Source organism: Gossypium hirsutum, chromosome D11 (assembly GCF_007990345.1).
Source record: "Gossypium hirsutum isolate 1008001.06 chromosome D11, Gossypium_hirsutum_v2.1, whole genome shotgun sequence".
Lineage (NCBI taxonomy): Eukaryota > Viridiplantae > Streptophyta > Magnoliopsida > Malvales > Malvaceae > Gossypium > Gossypium hirsutum.
The window spans coordinates 11823630-11846570 of record NC_053447.1 but is presented as its reverse complement, the minus strand read 5'-3'; the positions used below and the strand labels follow the sequence as shown (position 1 = coordinate 11846570).

General features: G+C 33.6%; 4 protein-coding genes across 10 annotated transcripts; 2 read left to right on the top strand and 2 right to left on the bottom strand.

Annotated features, from left to right (window-relative positions):
- Window positions 1–751: 751 nt before the first annotated feature.
- Window positions 752–6680, bottom strand: LOC107912394 (RNA-binding protein BRN1). Its single transcript, XM_041106044.1, has 9 exons — window positions 6240–6680; window positions 5951–6033; window positions 4789–4840; window positions 4543–4668; window positions 4329–4408; window positions 3131–3310; window positions 1475–1820; window positions 1234–1377; window positions 752–1154 (listed from the first exon to the last, which is right to left on the bottom strand). The coding sequence occupies exons 1-9, from the start codon at window positions 6409–6411 to the stop codon at window positions 1027–1029; spliced, it is 1311 nt and encodes a 436-aa protein (XP_040961978.1). The 5' UTR covers window positions 6412–6680; the 3' UTR covers window positions 752–1026.
- Window positions 6681–10951: 4271 nt separating this feature from the next.
- On the top strand, window positions 10952–13378 carry LOC107912393 (U1 small nuclear ribonucleoprotein C). 5 transcript variants are annotated; one of them, XR_001688140.2, is made up of 7 exons: window positions 10952–11319; window positions 11431–11473; window positions 11657–11698; window positions 11787–12048; window positions 12171–12469; window positions 12692–12781; window positions 13065–13378. XR_001688140.2 is itself a non-coding variant. In XM_016840555.2 (6 exons), the coding sequence occupies exons 1-5, from the start codon at window positions 11312–11314 to the stop codon at window positions 12431–12433; spliced, it is 618 nt and encodes a 205-aa protein (XP_016696044.1). In that variant the 5' UTR covers window positions 10963–11311; the 3' UTR covers window positions 12434–12469; window positions 13065–13378. The 5 variants fall into 5 exon arrangements, 2 of the variants coding, with proteins under 2 accessions (XP_016696044.1, XP_016696043.1); XR_001688139.2 differs by having other exon boundaries at window positions 10963–11319; window positions 12171–12481; XR_001688138.2 differs by having other exon boundaries at window positions 10956–11319; window positions 12171–12781.
- A 1212-nt stretch (window positions 13379–14590) lies between these two features.
- On the top strand, window positions 14591–16819 carry LOC107912391 (zerumbone synthase). The gene is made up of 3 exons (XM_016840550.2): window positions 14591–14828; window positions 15051–15128; window positions 16015–16819. The coding sequence occupies exons 1-3, from the start codon at window positions 14809–14811 to the stop codon at window positions 16817–16819; spliced, it is 903 nt and encodes a 300-aa protein (XP_016696039.1). The 5' UTR covers window positions 14591–14808.
- On the bottom strand, window positions 15976–22078 carry LOC107912389 (bifunctional 3-dehydroquinate dehydratase/shikimate dehydrogenase, chloroplastic). 3 transcript variants are annotated; one of them, XR_005921095.1, is made up of 11 exons: window positions 21522–22050; window positions 19182–19290; window positions 18804–19022; window positions 18373–18713; window positions 18225–18288; window positions 17990–18098; window positions 17720–17875; window positions 17479–17627; window positions 17218–17380; window positions 16891–17078; window positions 15976–16796 (listed from the first exon to the last, which is right to left on the bottom strand). XR_005921095.1 is itself a non-coding variant. In XM_016840541.2 (11 exons), exons 1-11 carry the CDS (start codon window positions 21725–21727, stop codon window positions 17035–17037), a joined length of 1437 nt encoding a protein of 478 aa, XP_016696030.1. In that variant the 5' UTR covers window positions 21728–22050; the 3' UTR covers window positions 15976–17034. The 3 variants fall into 3 exon arrangements, 2 of the variants coding, with proteins under 2 accessions (XP_016696030.1, XP_016696029.1); XM_016840541.2 differs by having other exon boundaries at window positions 15976–17078; window positions 18373–18379; window positions 18503–18713; XM_016840540.2 differs by having other exon boundaries at window positions 15976–17078; window positions 21522–22078.
- Between the last annotated feature and the right edge of the window lie 863 nt (window positions 22079–22941).

The window sequence follows — 22941 nt, the reverse complement described above, 5'->3', positions numbered from 1 at the left end:
CTGAGTTTGTCATCTTATGCTTGGATTCATCCTTGAAAGTTATCTTTTAGCTGCCATAACATTTATGGCGTTAAATCAGTTTTAAGAATATATTCTGATAAGTAATATATCAATAAATCATTTCTTGACATCAACCCAGGGAACATAGCAATTTAATATGTCAATATTCGTATTATTATTTTTTAAAAATGCCACCCACCTCGACGCAACTCAATGAACATAAAGGGCAGCAGAAAGTGAAACTAAAGAATAGTGACAATGACACGCCAGGAACTGAGGTATGGGTTTTTACTTTTTATTAATTTTAGTTCCAGTTCCATCCAGTACTAGTTATGGTATATCTTATTTATTTTATTCATATACATGGCATTTTCTTGAGAAATGGGAAAAAATGGATAAGGTTGATAATTGATGGTGATTTATGACCCACAACTTTACCCTAATAGATTTTTTAATCACCACTTGGTGGATAAGACTAATAAATTTTTATTTTCCTCTGTCACCTACAATTACAAGGGACTTCCTATTTCTTTTTATAGATTAATAAATTAGATTTTCAAAATGACCTACTTTTAAGTTTTAACTATTACATCACGTAGCATAAAAGGAGAGTAAAAAATGAAAAAAGCTTAGAAAATGCATGTTGGCGAGGGAGAAATAATTAACAATAGCAGTAAACAAATTGGAAACAATACACTTAGGGAACACTGTATCATGGATGTCCCCATAAGATTATACTATCAACAAATCATTTTCAGGAAAAATCAATAAATTAATAATTAGTGCTTAAATGGAATTTAATGATACACAGACTACAAATCGTGTAGGGCACGGATTGCGCCATGAATTACAAGTTTCTGGGATTTTTTTTTCTTTTTGATCCCATGAAGCAATTACAAGGATGGGTTGAAACCTATACAATCACAGGTTATCCTTAATCCATCCGAAATGCTGATACTGCAGTCAGTCGCTATATCCAGGTTCCTTCGACCGCGTGTTCGTTGCCTTCCATGACTCACCTCCCGATTAATAAGGTTTGTTCTGTTTGTTGTCTCTCTTAAGCTGAACCTTCAGTTTCTTACCTCCTAATTGGCATCCATTCATCATGTTTATGGCATTTTGAGCAGCTGCCGGAGAGTCGTAACTTACAAATCCTGCAAAGACAGGGTTCTTGAGAGATAAAACTCCTTAATGTTCATATCAGGTCAAGAAATAAAAAGAAAATGCACTTACCAAAACATTTGCTAGCCCCCGTTGCTTTGTCAACAAAAACCTTTGCACTTAAAACCCTACCATATCCTTGAAAAGCGTTTGTCAATTCTTGGTCTCCAAATTCTTGAGGTATGTGATAAATAAATAGGTTTGCACCAGGTGGACCTAGGTCAGAGCATAGACTAATTAATTAATGACATGCCACCACCAAGAATCTAGTTTTAGAAAGACAATAAAATCAAGATGACTATAGATAGCAAACCTTCAATCTGACTTCCCGAGCTTGTACCGACACTGGAAGCTGATGAAGAGTTACTGCTTGTATTTGCTTGTGGTAGTGAACCAGGTGAACTGGTCAACGGATGGTGGCTAATAATTCCCCCAGGATATGCCATGGGGTACTGAACACCTTGCACAGCTGGGTAAGCGGAGCCAACATAACTTCCAGGAGGCATAGCATAATTTCTAGGTCCAGCCCTGGGAGCAAGGTCAGGTGTGATTCCTCGCAATGCACTTGCTTGATTTACTGGAGGAATCATGCTGTGAAATGCAGACTGATTCTGCATGGGTGGCATGCGGTACTGCATAAGTCCATAACTTCCTGGAGCCTAATACATAATGAGATGATGCATCAAATTTAGATTTAAAGTAAGATACAAAAGCTCTGTCAGAACATCATGACTAAAAAAAAGTAAGAAATCCCCCTCTTAGCCAAAAAGAGGAGGAAACAAAACCACTAATTATTCAAGCTAAAGCTATGTTTTTTTTTTTTTCTTTCTTTTTAAACACCTTCCGAAAAAATAGTTTCCTGAAAAGATTAACATTATCTAGTGGTGGGATGATTAAGCCTAAAATGTTTTCCATAAGTTATTTTCAGTTAAACAAACATAGCAAAAGCTGTATTTGATGCAAAATATTATCTTATATAGTAACTATATTTGTTACAAAAGCATTGCTTTTTTACAACCAACTATATTATATAATAGACTTAATAATGACCGATACCTAATTAAAATTTAAAAATGTAATTACATCTATGAGAGTAGATAATAGCACATTAGACTAAAAGGGATAAATGAACTTAAGAAAAGTTTAAACATATTTATATTATTAAAAATATTCATATCTTATTATAAAACATTTATTACTATATATTTATTATTAAATATTAATATAAAGTTTTTTCAATAAAACATCAATGTTTTTAGACCAGACCGGTGATTGACCGGCCAGGCCACCTGTTCATTGATTCGACTGACTCGATTAAAAACTCAATAAAATTTTAGAAAATAAAAAAAATCAGTTCAGCCGATCCTTACCAGTTCTTGGTCCAACTGGTTCAATACTATTCTCCAAACCAGTACCTTGGCTAGTTCCCAGTCCAATTGGTCCGGTTCAAACATCATTGATGTAAAACATTAAGAATACTAATTGAAAATTAAAAATATTATTAATAATAAATTTATTATTAAACTAACATTTTCATATTAAGTATTTTTATTAAAATAATAAAGACTATTAATTACATTAATAATTTATTATTAAGTATAAATATATATGTTTAATAATATAAAAAAATTATAATATTAGAGATCAAAATCTTAATATTTAAAAAAAATTAAATTTAAATTTTTATTATTAACACAATAATATTTAACTAGATTAAAGTTAATTTTTATATAAAAATCATCTTACTCATAAGAGAGCTCCTTTTTGGAAATTCTCTTACACTTTTCAAAAGGTGAAGACAAATTGTCAAGAAAAGAAAAATTATTTTTCATTTACCAGTATGTCATTTTTCGAAAAAACACAAGAATGCAAAAAGGGTTTCTTTAAATCATTTTCCACAAAACAAAAACACCCATAATATGTGTTTTTGAAATTTTAAAATTGCTCCATACAGAAAAGGAAAAGCTACCTGATATCCATATCCATTGTATGGGGGAACATAACCCATTGGCAATGCTCCAAACAATGAAGGATGTTGTGAATCTACATTCGGTTTATTCAAAGCTTGAAATTGGGCTTTTTGAGCCCTTCGTGCTAGTCTTTCCTTCTCTGTATCTGCCCATTTGACAACGAGAGGGACACTTGAACCCTAAAATAGCAGAAGATAAAGACCAAAATATAATACACCTTCATTCAAGAATAACTAACACACTACCAGACATGATAAGAAATGACTTAACTCATATTTGGAAGGCAATAGGTAAACATAAGCTTTTGCAATACTTCCATATGCGTATATGCATTTTGCAACCCACTAGGGTATAGAAGGATATTCAGATATAAGACTTATGGTATGCTTGATTCAATGGAAAAGTGGAAGGAAAATGCATGCGCTTAGTAGGAAAAAGAATTGAAGTAAAGAAAATAGGAAAGATAACATTTTGTGATAACAAATCATTCCAAATTATAATAATAAGAGGAGAGAAAATGAGAGAGAGGTAAGTTAAATGTGCATGTTTACAAGATTATGCATTTCTCAAAATTTCCATTTTCTTTTCTCCCTTTCTCAACTCTACCAAGCAACCATAGAAGGAAACATACTTTTTTTTTTCTTTCCATTTTTTCATCATTTCTATCACGCATATACTAATGGAAAATCTATTTTTTCTCTTCTAATTTTTCATCTTTCTAATTTTCTCTTCACCCTACCAAGCAAAGCCTTGGTGCATCCTGATTAAGATAAAATACGGGCTTCTAGTGAGAGACTATTTGCTTGACAACTGTAATACTAGATGCAACATGCAGTTAATCATAACAATGACATTCTTTCCGTGGATTGCAATATAATGAAGATATTATCACAAAAATCATCTTTGCATCTTCAAATACCTTCCAGATTTATACGTTAACCTTTAGTGACTTGAGCTCCGAGACTAAGCTAATCAAGGACTGAGGGATAACGAAATTTTGATGTCATAACTTATTACTCCAAATGAAAAATGAGCATGTAAGATAGTTGATTAGTACATAAACATTTAAGCTCAATCGCATTGAAACATCTAATATCCGAAAGATACCACACAAAACAGGTTAGATACTAGGAAATCTGAACAATGATTTGGGTAATTCGTTGATTTTCAATAGCAGAAACATTAATGAATACAAACCTCCATTCTATGCTTTCCATTAACAGCCTGCAGCGCGTCAAGGGCTTGTTCTTTAGTCTCATATTTCAGAAAGGCACAGCCTGCCATAAAGAAACGAATACAACTACAATTCAAATATTGAAATAAACTTAAGATTGGGGTTTTATAGTTTATACAATTAAGCAAACATTTTCATCTTTAAAGAAAAGGACATCCAAGTTAAAAGAATAAGTACCTTTACTTGTTTGTTGAGAACCTCTTATAATTTGTAGGTCCTTTATGGTTCCATATTTAGAAAATAAATCAGCAACTTCATCTTCTTTGACATTCTTCGGCAGCATGCCAACAAAAAGTTTGTGCTCTAGATCCCATCGGGCAGTAAAGGAAGAAAATAATTTGTAGTTTATTTAACAAATTGATTAAAAAAACATCAAATAAGAAGCGGAATTATAAGCAACTAGTTCACTGAAGTTACGTGTACCTAATCTTTCCAACTCGCCATCTGCATACTTCACTTGCAATGGACTAGATGCCTGAATTATACCAAAAAACAGAAACTGGGTTCTGATCATGAAAACAATAAGACTCACAGGGTAAAAGACTCTCTCTCTGATACTCTCCACACAAATATACGACAGCAGACAGGTGATTGCAATAGATAACTTCGAATTGAATTGTCCCTGGACTTTTCATTAAAAATGTAAATGACAGGATTGAGACATCAAGTTATTAATCACTCTAAGTACTAGACCAAGGGATATGCTGTGTTGTATAAACAGGCATATCTTACATCACCACATCAGAATGCATGATGATTAATCACCCAAAAAAAGTACACATGACTTGCCACCATGTATTCCAACACTTAAGGGCTAAGGCATAAGTTAATCTATTCATACAAGTAATCATCTTAAGATAGATTGATCAACAAACTTGCTTTCGTTTACAATCAAATATGAAAGGTATTGACTGAAAAAATGTGGCAGAATGACAAATAGCAGGAGAGTGTTTAGTCTTAAGTGATTTCTTACAAGTACAACTCCAACACCTATGTTTGCTTAATAATTAGGAATTGAGACAAATTCACGGTTGAAATCATTAAATACCCTGTTCATTGCTCAAATTATGTTTTCTGGAACAATACCTAGTATAAAAAGCCCTAGCATCACTCTTTCACATGCTAATAAAATTACGGAAAACTTCTCATTTTCATTGCCTCTAAAACTCAAGATACCAATTTACTTCAAATGAGCTAGTATAAAAAATTATCAAAACTTACATTCTACAGTCTAGAACAACATTATCTGCATGTACCCTAATCAACATAACAGAGCAATAAAGGTAGTTTTAATGTATACTTGAGAACTATATTCTACATGTTGCAGGTTGTCAGTATCGGATACAGTACATACCAAAGCCACAACCGATGCCCGAAATGAAGTAATAATTTTGAACGTTCCATAGTTCAATAGTAAAATAGGGTGCTACATTTGCAGATTAGCTAAAGGTGATGAAAATTCGCTAACTACGTCCAACTTCGGAAGTAGCATGTAGATCTTCATAAGAGTAACTAACAATGTGGCGACGAATCACTAAAACGCAAGGCAAAACAAGGAAAAATAAATTAAAAAAATTGAACTAACCCCAGGCAAAGTCTTCTTATTGTGACAGGCATCGACCGCCTTATCGGCCTCTTCTCTCGACGGGCATATAACAAAGCAACAACCTTAATCAACATTAAAAAAAAACACGAAGAATACCTCAAAATTAGGGTTATAAACACCTCAAATCTCGCTCCAAACTAAACGAATCAAACAAATCACCAAAGAAAACCAACAGCTAAAGACAAAGAGAAATGTGAGAGATTTGAAACTTGGAAAATAAATATTGAATTTGTTACGAAAAAAGAAAAAAAGAAGAAGGAAGTGGAACCTCTAGAGGAAAGAGTAGCCTTGTCTTTGATGATGTTGACTTCGTCGACCAAAGCGAACTCTTCGAAGATTGCAAGAACTTGAGCTTCTGTCATGTGCTTCGGCACTTGACCGACGAACAGCTTAACGCTCTCTTCGCTTGTCGTGTTCTTCTCCTGTTTTCCCTCCGCCATCAATGCCTGCTCTTCTTCCTCTAATTTTTTCTCTTTTTCTTTTTTTTCCTTAAAATTTCTTTGGAGTCGTCTGGTGGGAAAAAATGGGTTTCTTGATGGCAAAGTTGGATCTTGAATGGATTTAATGTAATAAAAATGAGTGAAAAGTGGGGTTAATGTTTGGATTTATTTACGATACTGCCCTCACAGCTGTGCCAGTTCTGGGGTTTGAGCTGGATGTCCTTTGAAGAAACGCCACTACTGAATTACGTAATTACCCTTCCATTTTTTTTCTATTTTTCTTCGTCTTATTTGACCATATTTATTAAGTGATTCCCATCGACCTTTATGATTCGCGAAAAAAGAGGAAACTGCACTAAAAAAAAAAGAAAGAATATGATAGGGTGGCCAGTGGATCAAGTGGGGTAAGTTGAATTTATGAGTGTATGGTGACATCAAACCTAAGCCCCTGTCAATTTATAATCTTTTCTTAAATTTCCCGTTTAATGCTCACATGATATATACTGTCAATTTTAAAATATAATCTAAAATCATATTAGAAATAGGTAGAATCAGGTTGTGATTATAGGCTGAAAAATGTTTGAATGTAAAACTGAAATTTTGGCCTCATGTTGAAAGTAGGAATTCTTTCGGAAATTGGTTTGATTTGATTCCTTGATTCTCCTTTCACATCCATTTCCACTTTTATTTCCTTGCAAACCAATTTCTGGAAAAAGAAAAGCAAGTAAAAAGTGTTTGGAAATATCCCGTTCGTCAATCATCACGATACCAATAATACATATCACTTCTTTTCAACACCATAAAATCCATTTCATACTGCTTGATTTATTCACCCAATAATATTACAAAATTCATATATTTAAGCCTCCTATTTTTTATAACTTCAAATGAAACTTGCGTTTAGCAAGGAAAGTACGATATTGGGTTCCTATTAACTTTCCTCAAAAAGCAAACTCTCAAATATTTTCATATCAATCCTTATTTACAACTCTGCTAGTATGTAGAGAAAATAAAAAAGAGAAATGGAAATGGAAAGGAGAGCGGTTGACCAAACCAAATGGTCAATTTTTAGGTGGAAAAAGGAGTACGGACACCGTTATAAGTTTCAGGAGGAGAAGGGTAAGAAAGTAAAAGCGAAGGGGAAGGTTATAACAGTAAATTGCTCTGAAAACCGAGGTCCAAAATTACGCCAGACTGTCTTCTTCCCCTGGCTCTGCTCGTGTTTCCCGTTTGCAACTTGCACACTGGGTAAACCTTTTTTTTTCTTTTTCTTTCTAATTTCATCCTGGGTAAAGTATATTTACCACTTGTAAAAACTAAAAACTATACAGACCGGATGGGGGAAAAAAAGGTCCAAATTCATCGGTGACCTAATCACTTCAATTTATTGAATTAGAAAATTTCTAATGATAAATGTTGAAGTATGTTGTAGTTGGACATAAGTTTCTCTAGGCAAGTGTCTTTGAATGTGATTATCTTATTATAGAGCCTTTTGATAACATAACTTCTCCACTATTAATGAGGCAAGCTCCTCATTGTTCTATCTTTTTTTTCAAAATAATAATAGAATAAATTATCATATGATCAGTGATTACCCCTATAGGTTAAGTTTTTTATTTTTCTTTTTATACTTATTTTAGAAACCCAATTATTTTTATAGACACGTAAGAGTTTTAATTTCATGAAAAATTAAAATAACTTTTCAGTCATTTTAATTATTCATTTACTTTCTGTCCTTTTTAGTTATTGAATTTGTATTGTTTGTCAAATTATTTCTAAAATAGATGAAAAAATTAATGTTTATTAACTTTGATGATGTTGCATATACGTGTATGTCACGTTATCAATTAATAAAAAAATTAAAAAAATATTAATGGTTAACATGGCAATCAATGTGTATGTCGCGTTAGTTAATTTTTTATTTATTTTGAGTTGATTTTATAAACAACGTAAGTTAATGATTTAAATAGACGAAAATTTAAAAGAAGATTAAAATAATATTTTTATAAAATTGAAGAATTAAATAAATTATTATGCTAATTTAATTTTAAAATTAAAATAAATAATAATTTTTAAATATATTCATTTTGATTTGGATGACTTTGTGTTAAGAGAGAAATAACTAAAAAAGGCATGAAAACTGTTTAAGAGTGGGACAGGTTTCTGGCATCCCATGTTGGACTAGTTCCAAGGTCAAAATGCCAGAAATAGAGTGATGGTGACTTGTGAGTTCTGCGTGACGGCCGAATACCAGATGGATTTATCTTAACCAATAGTAGCCCCCACTGACTTGCCATGCCATGCCACACTGGCGCAAATTATGAGCTACAGTCTTGTTTTTTAAATGAATGCCAAAAAGTTAGAGCCCCAAAAGGTTATACAAGTCTTACCCTTTGTTCACATCACGCATGGAATAGGATGAAATTTTGTCGCAAACTATAATTTTATATTTATGATTACAACCAATGGTGAATCGATTTCTTGGGTTAATTATCATTCATGATTGAAATTTGAAAAGAACAAGAAAATAGATTTACCCCCGGGTTTGGTGATGAAGTCAATGGGGCTGGGTATGGGTGCATTTGAGGTTCATGCAAGGTGGCAGCAGCAAATTGAGAAATAATCATAGGGTGGATGTGAACAAAAAATAAATAAATAAGGGAAAAAAAGTAATGTGGTATAAATATAATAAAGAAAACTTTGTGATAATAGGATTGGAAAGTGATCTTAAGCTTCTTTTCATCAGAATAATATCATATAAAAAAACATTGGGATTTATAAAATCATAGATGTGGGCTACGCTATCATCCTATTAAAAAAAAGTCAAATGAAATGGTTGTACGTATATACCAGCAAATTTCACTTTGTGTGAAATACGAGAAAAATAGTAAATTATCATCAATCCTATCAGAAAACTAAAAAGATTAAGAGCTCGTTTGGATGAGTGATGCGTTTACTTATGATTAGTGTAAAAATAATGGTAATAATAAAGCTATTGTAGTGATACTATAGCAGCGAGATAAAGAAAAAATTAAATGCACCGTACTGGGGATAAATGCTTATCTAAAGAAACCCTTTGGATTAGTGGTATGTTTACCTACAGTTAATGTAAAAATAACGGTGGCTATAAAATTAGATACTGTAACACGATATAAAAAAAAAGAGACTAATCACACCGCGCTAAAAGTAAATGCTCATCTAAAAGGATCCTAAAGCTAAAAACATCAATGTTGCCAAAAAAAAAAAAAAGAAACTCAAGAAGAATAAATTCAGATGAAACTACTAATCTTCCCATCAATTACCACAATTATAAGTAAACCATACTATTGGGAGAAAAATAATTGACAAAAAATACACCAAATTTGGAAAATAAGGGAAAAGTAACGAGCAATGCTATAATAACCATTTTAGCCAATGGAGACTCAATTCTAAATTTAATAAAAATATAATGTATTAATCCAGTTCTAAAGGTGGGTTTAGATAGACGGTGTATTTATTTGCGATTAGTGTAAAAACAGCAGTGACGGTAAAATTTGATATTGTAGTGTGAAACAAAAAGTAAGTTAAACGCATTGCACCGCACCCAGTCGTCCATCCAAACCCACCCTAAATGAGTACCAAGCAGTCTATATCTTGTTCCGTTTAAAATTTCGATGTGTTTCAACTGTTTTAATGTGTTTTGAACAATATCAATGCATATAAACTTGGTTGGTATGCAATTTTTTTATTTTTTTAATCTTAACCATTTTAATTTTTCTATGATTACATTTGAAATTAAATTATAGTTACTAAATTGAGTTATTTAACTTAATTAATGATTTTAAAACTTTTTATTTACATGTAAATCCTTATATGGATGTAATTGAGATATATTTGCACGTGTATATAAAAGATCAATTATTAAAAAAATATAACTTAGATTATAAATATACATATGCATGTGTGTAAAAAAATATTTAAAAACATTGATAAACTCAAAATCGTATATCGAAATATACCGATATTAGTACATATCAATGTTAGGACAAAAACAATACATCGATCAATACAGTATCAGCTACCTTGATATGAACTACCATTTTCATCCTATTTTATCTAAAAAGTCGTAAACATCCAAAAACATGCCATTCATCACATTCTTATTTACAATTTTTATTTTTTGATATGAACTAAGACGAATATGATAATTAAATTACCAATATGAGATTAATAAAGATAGATACCAAAATGAGAAGAAAATTATTGTTCAATGGTTAGTGGTGGATCTTGATATTAAATTTTCAAAAATTTAAAAAGATTTAATTCAAAAATTAAAAACTTTTAAATAGCTTAATGAAAAATTTAAAAAATAGAAGTCTAATTATAATTTTTATAAAAAATTGAGAGGGACTACTTAAAAATTCTATAAATTTTAAAAAGTTCAATGAGATTAGAAAATATTCTTAATGAAAATGTTTCAAAATTTTGGAGGCTAAGGTCCCCATGGGCCCTGGCTCCAATAATGATCCGCCTAAACGAGGCAACAGTGCTATGACAGGAGGAATTTGTCTGAGTTCGCGTCGTATACAGTCGTTATGGTACGACGTCGTCATGCTGGTGGATCTTTGGTCTGTAAACTGTAATTGTAGTATCGAACAAGTACTAACCGTTGAATATGAGGACATTAGCCAATCGCTACCGTCAGATATATCATCACGGTTCCTGCAACTCATCATTACAACTCGTATATGTATATACAACTCCGTGCACTTATCGAAGTTTCTAGAATCGGGCAAAATCATAAATCCCATTTCTGCTCCTCCTTCCCTCGTCTTCGAGCTAGGGTTTTCTCCCGTAGCGGTCAGCTCACGATTGCAACCAGCTTCCATTCTGATATTTTCCCCCTTTTTTACTCACAGTCATGCCTCGGTATGGATCTCTTTGTCAATTTATTCAATTATACAAGAAATTAACGTTCTCGCTACGAGAACATTTATATTAACATTCTATGAACATGTTTATTTGGATTGAAATTTGCAGGTATTACTGTGATTATTGCGACACTTATTTGACCCACGACTCTGTAAGTTCATTTTGTTCATTTATTTTTTTATTATATTTATTTTTCACCTGTCCATGCACTGTAGTCAGCTTATGTTTTGTCTCTAAAACAGATTTTTTGGTTAAATTGTCGAAAGTTTTATTATCTGGGTTGTTGCATTAGAAAAAATTGCTGATATTATTTTTGTGGGCTTCTAAATTTCAGCCATCAGTTAGAAAACAACACAATGCAGGGTACAAACACAAGGTATTTATTAGAGAAGTTTCTCTTTATATTTGTTTGTTTATTTATCTTGTCAATTATACATTTTTGCGAATTCCTTCTGGAATTTTAGGCAAATGTTAGGACGTACTACCAGCAATTTGAGGAGCAACAAACCCAGAGCTTAATCGACCAAAGAATCAAGGAACATCTTGGCCAAGCTGCAGCTTTCCATCAGGTTGGAGCTGCTTTCAATCAACATCTAATGGCTCAGAGACCTCGACTTCCTGTTCTTCCGACTCCTGTTATGCCTATTCCGAGGGTTGCACCTTTACGTATAAATCAACCAATGGTCCCTGGGATTAGGCCACCTGTACTGCCAAGACCAGTTCCAGGTGAGATTTCAGACATATCTGCTTACCGGTTCGAGGCGCTGGCTTTTCTATTCTAGATCTCTATTGCATACACAGAGGATGGAAATTTAATATATATTTTTCATTTCTGGTGACACTGCCAGGTTATGCTCCTGTTCCAGGCATGCCACCAACGGTAGCACCACCTGGTGCACCTTCCTTCCCTGGTCAAATAAATGGCCTTCCACAACCTCCTACATTGGTTCCCCCATCAACCGTTACTGTAACTGCAACGACACCCACTTCTTCTAATGCAGCACCTACCATGGCAACACCAGCACTGTATCAGTCCAATCCTGCTGCCCCAGCGAGTGGAGGGTTTGACAATTTCAATGCCAATGCACAGCCTTCTGAAGCTAATCAGTAATCTGGTTAAACTGCCTGCTTTGCTTCCATATCTGAAGTAAGAACCTAAGTAAGCCCATGTATCTGTGCTATTGAATGTGAGGCTTTCCAATGAGTAAGGGTTCACGGTAACATTTTTCTTGAAGGATAGTTTGTTTATTAGACCCGAAGCATTGACTCATTTTGCTTTGATATTGTTTTTTGTTTATTTTTGGGATGAATTTGTCTTTTGGGAACCTTATAAAGTTTGGAGATGAATATCTGGTCTCAAATGTTTTAGGCCAATGCAGAAGTTCAAAGTGGGCTTATCTTTTCACCATTTGGGATTAGCAGTGGTTGGTTGACACAATTTCTATTGCACCAAAATAATGTACATATGTCATCATTCTTCACTTTTTTTTTTTTTTTCAATTTATATTTTTACTTATATTCTTTGTTATGTTAAAGTTTGCAATGTAACACAAAGGATCAGCTGAAGATATCATGTGAGATCCTAAAAATATCATGAGTTTTTAAATATAATTATTACTTTTTGATTGCATTATTCTCATAATGAGGGATCGTACTGTATATTTTATGAATCTAGGCCTAATGATTCTACCTTATTTTGTCTCGCTTTGATAACTTTTATCATTACCATACTCCATTTACAGGCAATCAGAGCCAGCTGGCATTCTTCGGAGTCCGATGATAATATTTCACTCAGCTTTCGTATTGGGATTTTTACGTTTAAATTGCTTAAACTTTTTGGGTGCTGAATGGAGGATAGCTTCGTACCACCATTAGTGTTTTTAAAAAAAAAAAAATATTAAGCTGAATTTTAGGTAGATTTTGATTGTAATGCAGTTGGAAGTTGCTGACAGCTTCTGTATGTGCTATTTGTGAAGAAATGAAATATGTACTAGCTGCTCCATGATGATTTGTTTATCTATGCATCAGAAATATAATGCGGCAGTTGGAACTTGCATCTCATTCTACTGCATTTAGATATTCTGTTCGGCCTAGATGTGAACCTATCTATCAAAGTCAAAGGGCTTGAGAGAAGGCACACATGCAGTTTCAGTGGCATTTATGAGATTCCTTTGAAATTCTTATCCTAATCCTGATAATTTTCGAACCCTGTCCGTGAAACTTGGATGTTAAAATGATTTTGGAACTCTTAAGTTGGTAGGGTGGAAAGAAGGGATAAAAAAAAAGGAAGATGAAAAATAAATTTCTTTTTTGTAAGTGTGCTTGGTTAAAAGAAAAAGTAATTGGATTCTAAAAAAGAAAATAAAACATTTGAAAAATATATAATTTTGTACTAACATATATTCTTTTATTCATCATTTCAACTTTGAAAATTGATTTTTGTCATATGATAAAAAATATTCTCTTCCGAAGTTTATTTTATGTTTATTTTTTTATTCTCTTCTATCATCTTTAATTTTTTCATTTAAACAAGTATATCTTAAAGATCTCGTCTTCAAACAGTTTCTTCGCTAAACCCAAACTTTTTTGCCTTCTTTGGTCAGTAGATGATGGATTCCTCTTGCTTAAGAAATCGGCTCTCCATGACCATACTGATGACTCTCATGGAGCTCCTGTTAGCATTGGATTTTCCATGATGAAATCGAAATTATCATTTTCTGGAAATCTAATTTTTTTAGATGATAGAAATTTAAACCGAAAAGGTGACAAAACAATGAAGTGGAGCTTTGTATGAGAAGAGATAAATAGGATTTATATAAATTAATTTTCATCTTATATCTATGAGGGTATTTGGTTTAGTGGTATAATTCTCCCTTAGGTGCGAGTTTAGTTCTTTTTACTCAATTTTTTTCATAGAAGAATGAAATTTTGACTTATTTTACTCTATGGATCATAGGCGGGACCTCATAATAAAAATAAAATGGGGAGTTCCGAGAATACTTGGGCACCTAATCGGTAAAGCCCAAACAATCCTTGGTAAAGTTGAATTAATGTCAATGCAATGCTGTTGCTTATAACCTGAGCTTCGATTGAAGCTTGTTTAATGTGAAAACTGTAGAAATATATAATTTGCAAACGATATTGAAAGGTGGAACTTCAAATGCAACAAGGGTTAGTACAATCTTTTATCATTCTGTGAGTTACATCCCTTTATTTCTCTATAAAAAACTAGGATTTTTTGGGTTAATTCTTTTGTCCAGTTACCAGATGCTACCCACTTTGGTTTTTAATGAAAATTTCTTTATAATTTTTGAAACAGGAAGAAGTCAAAAGAAGCAAAAGAAAACATTTCAGTAATCCCATGACAATATTACCCTTGCAATTTGACCAACCATTTCTATTTAATTACTAAGGCCTCTTGGTTATAGTTTGCTCACCTTACTTTCCCCTTCGCTCTCAAACACCATAATTTCCCCTGATATAACCATGTTCAGGATTGGATCAAGGTTTGTTTCTTCATTTTTTTTTCATTCAGAGTATTTGGTATTCTTCTTCTTCTTTTGCGAATTCAAAGTCATTTTTTCAGTTACAGGTTCATATAAAAACGCAGACCCTGTTTATACAGCTCCTTCATTGGTTGGACTCTATGTTTTTTTATATATATATGTTATGCATATATGTGGAGGTAGAAGTGCAGCTTATGTTTTGTTTTGGTACTTTGGAAACAGAAAAAATGTGTTGGTGTGTAGAGCTTCTTCACTTGCTCCTACCATTTTAAACAGGGAACTATCTACACAAACTGGAAGGTATGGCAAAGGTTTCCAATCCTTCTTTTTACATCATATTTTTATTACAATGATTGTTTGTTATATAATCTTTATAGCATTGCATTTCCATGATTCAAAAAAAAACCTTCGGGAGTTATCCAGACACAAGCTGTGGAAGATGCCCCCACACCATGTCCTCCCAAAATCTATTAAAAAAAATATTTTTCTTATATTTCCAAAACTAAACAAATCACGTCAGAGCTTTGGAAGATACCCCATGAGACGATTAGGTAGCTTTTGTTTTTTCTATACAAAATTCTCTCTTGTTGGTTTGTTAGTAAGAGGTTTGTTTTTGTTTTGTTCTTTTATAAGAGGTGTTTGTCACCCATCCTTTTTCTGCCATTTGTATATTTCAACCAAATCCCACCTGGATGCCACTAATCCTACCACTACTTTCCAAGATGATTCATACAAAAATGATACTAATATCTTAATTGCTTTCCCTGCAACTATTTTCTTGTAATTACTTTGCCTTATGTATGGGACCCTTTCCAAACTAAAACATTCCCAAGGGAGGGAATAGCAGCACAAGTCATTGAGGAGAGACTGAATGCATAAAATTAATAGCTTGGTCTCTCAACACACACTCTCATGGTTTTATCCCTAACTCTGAGGAGAGATTGAATGCGCTTCTTGACTCGCTAAAGAGTAATGCACCATATAGATCCTTTATATGTTAGAGGTTTTAGATTCCATGTGCATTGCTCTGGGGCAATATCTTCGGCCACTGCCCCCAGTTTTTTTCATTTTTTGATTTGTGTGATATTTGATGTTTTTAATTACACATAAAGTACTGTATTTAAAATTTTTTCCCTGTAATCTGCTGTAATTAAAATATTTTCTTATTTGTATATTGCTATCAAAGGAAGCTAGAACGCAAAGTAGCATTAATCACTGGGGCAGCAAGCGGTATTGGAAAGGCAACTGCGGAAAAATTCATCAGTAATGGTGCCAAAGTTGTCATTGCCGATATACAACACCGTCTCGGCCAAGAAACTGCGAAACAACTTGGACCCAATGCCACCTTTATTCCCTGTGATGTAACAAAAGAATCGGATATCTCTGATGCTGTTGATTTTGTAATCTCCCAACACAAGCAATTGGATGTGATGTACAACAATGCCGGGGTACCTTGCTACACTACTCCAAGCATCGCTGACCTTGACCTTGCTGTTTTCAACCAAGTCATGGACATCAACGTGCGAGGAGCCTTGGCCGGAATCAAACATGCCTCACGTGTGATGATCCCTCGTAGAGCTGGCTCCATTCTCTGCACGGCTAGTGTCACAGGAATCATGGGCGGACTAGCTCAACATACTTATAGCATTTCCAAGTCTGCTGTTATAGGAATTGTTAAGTCCACGGGAGCAGAGCTATGCCGGTATGGAATCCGCATCAACTGCATATCACCTTTTGCGGTTCCTACTCCTTTTACAATAAACGAGATGAGCCGGATTTATCCACACATTGACGCCGAGCAGCTTGCAAGAATGATACATAAACTTGGTGTGCTAGGCGAAGCAGCATTGGAACCAAGTGATGTTGCCAATGCTGCAGTCTATCTTGCATCAGATGATGGAAAGTATGTTAGTGGGCATAATTTGGTGGTAGATGGAGGTTTTACATCATTTAAGAGATTGGAATTCCCTGCACCAGGTCAGGTGTTGTAACATTATTGCTACTCAAAGGATATATAATAAGATTCAGCTATATATAACCATTTACAATAGAAACTACTTACACAGATCATATAGTCATCCATAAGATGCATACAAAGCAAGGTACTTTATGTACTATATATATACATATTTGAGGAAATTAATGGGAACACCATAAAAACCAACAGAAGAAAGATACTGTCATTTTGAGCAGTGGGTTGCTGATTTCAGAATTGTTCCATTACTAGTTTTCTCATCAAGTCTTCAGGAGCTGCAAAGGATCATAAGGTTAGAAATAACGCAGTTATGCTGCTATTTCAGGCAATTTTAACCGGAAACGGGACAGGAGATGGAAGAAGAATGTGAAGTGCAATGTTGTAGAGGTAATTAAGGAAGATTATTATTATTACCTGAGCCACCGGTGAACAGCCTGAATTGGCCAAGAGCTTGCCTGACAAACATCTCAACACCACTCACAGTAGTGACTCCGACCTCTGCAGCTTCCTTCAAGAGTTGTGTGTTTCTCGGAGTGTAAACCACATCGAAAACCAAGTCATATGCTCTCAAAGCCTCCTTAATAAAGCATGAAAACATGAAAACATGAAAACATGAAGGATATGATGATGAATCATGAATGAATTTGACTTGTATAACGAAAAAGAGAGAAACACCTTGGAAACAGGACTTTGATGTGAATTTGGTTCCATTCCAATGGCAGATGCGTTTGCAAGGATCGCCCCTGTCTCCGGGCGGAACATCTCTAAAGCTTCATACAGCAATGCTTCCCCAGAAACCTCATCAGCGAGGGCTTTTGCTCTCTCTGGACAAGAATCGTCATTAAAAGGATGTCAAAGCTCCACAGAAACAAAAAAAGGATTGGCATGAAGGGGAGACTGGTAACGTAATCTTTACTGTAATCGCGGTTGAAAATGACAATTCTGGCCCCTTTATATTTAGCACCAAAAGCTAGAGCCCTTCCTGCACCTCCTGCTCCAATCAAAACAAATGTTCTTCCGGATATCAAGGAAGAAGTACTATTGGGCACTCCTTTGCTGCTAACCTTCCTTTCTGTCCATGCCAAGGAAATATGAATAAGCGACCTTTATCGTAACTGATTATCTCTGAAGCTCTATAGGCCGTACAATGGGCAGTGAAGTATGAAAGATACAATGTGTCATGTACCTGTTAGTGCATCCTCTATAGCAGAGATAGCAGCTTCACAGTCTGTGTTATAACCAATTAGCTTCCCATCCATGGGCCTCCTTACTATAGTGTTCACTGCTCCTATAGACTGATTCACAAACGATGTTGCATGCCGTCAGAATCTCCATTGGGACCAAGGCATACCATAGATCAACATTTTACCCATTTGTTTACCACAAATCTAAAGCCAATACAATGAGAAAATTTTTTGGACCTTTGCTGTTGGATGGACCTCATCACAGCACCTGATTGCTGCTTCCTTATGTGGGATTCCAACACTGCAAAGTTCAAGAATTGGCAAATGTTACTTATATCATACAGATCTGTCCTGCTGCTCTTCATAGGTTAACATTTGTATATACCTGAAACCTGCAAAGTCAGAGCCTGAATAGGTTTCAAAGAACTCCTCAATATCATCAACAAGCATAGGAACGTAAATTCCATTATATCCCATATGTCTGAAGGTAGGGTTGTAAAGAATAGGGCCTTTACTATGAGCAACTGGATTCGAGACGAGGCCAAAAACTTTCGTATCCGCATTTGTATATTCGAGCTTATAAACTTGTCTAAGACTGACAAGAGAAGGCAATCCAGGGACTGGTTTTCCTCCGAGAGATCCATATACTAAAAAACCACCGAATTTTGGTCCTAACAGTTGGCTTATCAGACCACTGTTGCCAACTGCCATAGCAATCAATGGCACCTGGTGAAAAAACGATTCATAGCTTTCACTCACCATTGAAGAGAGCATTCCTTATTCTAGTATGTCATATCGAAGTTGAATGCTGAGTACCTGACAATGAGTGAGAACTGTAAAGATTGGTGCTAAATCTGTAATATAATCAACACAGAGATCAAGTTTGATAACATCTGCTCCTGTGGCTTGCATGCATGCAATTATATCGACAAGCTTTTCTACTGAAGGTCTCCCATCATTTACATAGTTGGAAACTATGATTCTGGTATTTGAACGGTTGTGCAAATATTCTGCCATATTCACCTCACAAGCTACCTGGAAAAAAGTTCCAATTCTGTCCACTCAATTGCATCGAAATTAAAACTTTCTTGTTCAACAAGTTATTACGCAACAAGATGGCTTATGGGTATGTAATAAAATGTTGAAATTTTATCATACGGTGCAGAACAAGCAATATGAATAGATGAATAATACCTCATAGTCCATTTCAACGAATTCAACATCAAGCTCTAGTGCCCTTTTCAAAACTTTCAGGCAAGTGTCATAGCAACCTCCCTTGCTCAAGGTCCGGGATGATTTGAGCCTGTAACTCAAATGGTAAACTTTTTTTTTTTGTACTCTTTAAGGTAAAAGGACCTCTTTGCCCTTTCAATTTTGATATTGAGCAAATTGACCCCTCTAAAAAGATTAAAGCAATTTAATCTTTGTCAATTTCAAAAGTGAACAATTGACAAATAATCATATTTTTTTATTGGTATAGTAACAAATTTAACTCTCAAAGTTTACACATTCTATCAATTTAATTTTAATTTAACAAATTTAGCCCGTAACATTAAAACATTCTGTCAATATTTATACAAAATATATAAAATATGGAGAGCAAAATTTGATATTATACCAATCAAAATTAAGTAGGGAAAACACTAATATTATAATTAATCATTTTTAATTACTTACTTGATAATAATTAATTTAATCTAACTTTTTTTTAAAAAAATATCAAAATTAAGAGTGGACCAATGCGTCGTCTGTTTCTAGAATTTGGAGGCTCCAATGGGAAAGCCATCATGCATGTGGTTTTAAAGCGCTTGTCCTTATTAAGTGGTTGGGGGTGTCCTTATTTCTTTTATTGTATGTTGAAATTTGTCCAGACACGTCTTAAACTTAATGGTTGCATGTCTCAGTCAACCCTAGCGCCCTCTGCTTCTTTACTTGAAGGGCCAATGGCAATTTGCATGTGCGAATTCAGCGTTGTACTGTGATCCTATAATAATGGAGTTTCCTTTTTCCTTGCTTTTAAAAATTTCAACTTATATTCTGACGATGATAACATATATAAATAATCATTAAAAATTTTAACCGTTTTGTTTTTTTATCGTAAGCTTTTAAAAGAATCCTTAAAATTTCTACTTTTCCCCCTTAATTTTGAATTGCATACAGAGATTTCTTCTTTATTTTCTATTTCTCATTCGACTTTGAGAGACTTTAATTACACTCAATTTAAAAAGATTCACTATTGTAATTATAGATAACTACACTTAAATTTAATTATTAAGCGAGTTTGAACATATTCTTAAAAGTTCATAACTTATCTCATTTTTTTTAAAAAAGAAAATTATAATAATAAATAAACTCCTAGAGGTAGAGTTAGAAGAAGGGACTGTATAAAATTGTGATTCAATAACATCCTCATTCCTTTTTCAATAGAAGAATGACAAATCAATGTTTCAAAAAAAAAAAAAAGAAAATGACAAATCAGATTTTTCCTCCTGATTTTTAGCATTTTTAGTTAGATTTGAATTTTTTTTCTAGAGGAAAAAACAGAAAATCAGGAGTAAAAATTTGATTTGTCATTCTCTTATCAGAAAGGGATAAGAATGATGTGGAATCATAATTTCATACAATTCTTTCCCGTAGGGGAGGTGCTAGGCATTCACCACTAAATTGAAAAATTGTTATTCATTTTTAAAAATTATAAAGCTTTTTTTAACCTCAAGTTGTGATTTATTAGTTAGGTTTTCATGTTCTTCATAAATAGTTTGGATTCAAAATTTTCATTATACCAAAATTTTTTAATTAATTTAATGGTACAAGTATATTTGATTATTTTTAAAATTTAAAATTCATATGGAAAGTTTATGGTTTAATCTTTAAAAATTTATAAAATTTTATATAAATATAATGAGAAAATTACATTTTAGCTCTTCAAAAAAAAATCTATAATTCAAATTTAGCTCTATGTTTTCTTCCCGTAAAAGTATTATAGAGGTCCATGTACTAAGAGTTAAATTGCATTTTACTTATTTTACTAAAAAAATAGACATATTAGTCCCTGTACGATAAATTAAAGAGTAAATTGATCATTTTTGTTAAAAAAATTCATTCAATACTATTGCTAAAAATTGGTATAGTTAACAGAATAACCAAACAATTAACGTGACACATACCTCATACAGACGTACATGAATCAATTTTTAATAGTAAAAATAAATAAAATTGTTAAAAAAAAATTAATTTATTATTTGATCAAATGTATAAAAATTAATTAATTTAGTCGAGTAGAAAAAGTAAAATGTATTTCGAACTTCTATTGTAAGAACTCGATAGTACTTTTAGCTGTTCTTCATTAGATTAGGTGATAACTTTTTCTTGGTTAATTAAAGATTATATATATGGAGAAGCGCATATATTTGTTGCTGGTTTGTGTAGATATAAGAAAACCGCAACAAAGAGAGACACCATCGTGTGTTTGGATTTTTTGGGGTTTGCATCTGGGGATATATATATATATATAGGTAAAGAAGATTTAGTTACCTGAAGGAGACAATAGCAGGAAGAGTTTTTCGTTCAAGAAGTTGGTCAACTACTTGATGAGAAAGGTAAGGGGCTGCCATGGACGCCATGCAAAGTTCCACAACATCTGCACCTTCAGCCTTTGCTTTCTCCATGGACGCCACCATTTCTTCCAAGCTCTCACATTCCAACGGGGTGCACACCACCACATCGTTCTTCACGTCCATCCCAGAAGAAATCAAAAACTCGCTAGCTAGCTAGAATGTCAGTTATGGCGTGTCCCTAAAATAGGCTACTAAACTTTGTAGGTGGAGGGAGGGCAGAATGTGTTTGGCAAGCACAAGCAGCCTTTTTGGGGAGAAGAAATGAAACCAGAAAATGAAATATAAGCAGAAAACAGTGAGCGTGTGTCAGTACTGTCATTCATTCATACATACATGGTCCCTTTTCCTTAACTCTGTGTGACTCGATTCCTTAGATCACAGAAGAACTTGCTAACCTGTCGGTGCTTGTGCTTTTTTCATTTATAAAGAAACAAGTATGTATTATAGAATTTATATTTTATGTATTCACAATGTATAGTATTATGCATTATCAATAAATTAATTAAATTATGTGACACCAATAAAAATAAAATTGAATTGAATAAATTTTTTTTATCATAGGTCAACATTTAATTAATTAATAGTATATAAAGTTATACACCATTAATATATCAAATAGAAATATTAAATAGATTAAATATAGGGGCTAAATTGTTGATATATGTTGATTTTTTAAATCGACCTTTTAGGCCTTTTTTTTTTAAAATTAGGGAAATAGACCGTTTTCGGAGAGAGAATAAAAGTGTGTCTAGTTGGGAGAGCTTTCACACTCTCTTCTCGGGTTTTTAAATTTTTTTTAAGGTTAGGATTTTTTGTTAGGACTTAGGGTTTAAGGTTTTAGGAGTGAAACTATGAAAGTTTAGGGGCTGAGGATGCGATAATGCGTCTCAGAACACATACATTTCATAGGTCATGTCGGGATAGGACCATTATCTCAGAAACCCATCCTATGGAAGTCAGGTTTCAGGGTGACAATTCTTGATACAGTCACGGGTCGAAGTCTAAGTGGAGGTCCTAATTAGCGGTCATGATGCGGTTACAGGTTCGAGTATAATCGAGGGCCAATTGACGGCCATTATGCGGTCGCGAGTTCAAGCTTTTTGGAGACCTACAAATGATGTTTTATATATGCCATACATAAGATCGATGACATAATCATAGGAAAAAATGAAGGGTTTTCCAATGTAATCAACATAATTTTTTTCTCTATTTCTAGACAACCGGTATCTTTAACCTTTCATTTTCATTCGAAGGCTGACACCGAGGTGGACATAAGAGGGCTTTCAGGTGGAGAGCAGATGTTCAGGCATAATAGAGGTCAAACTCGGGTTGATGCG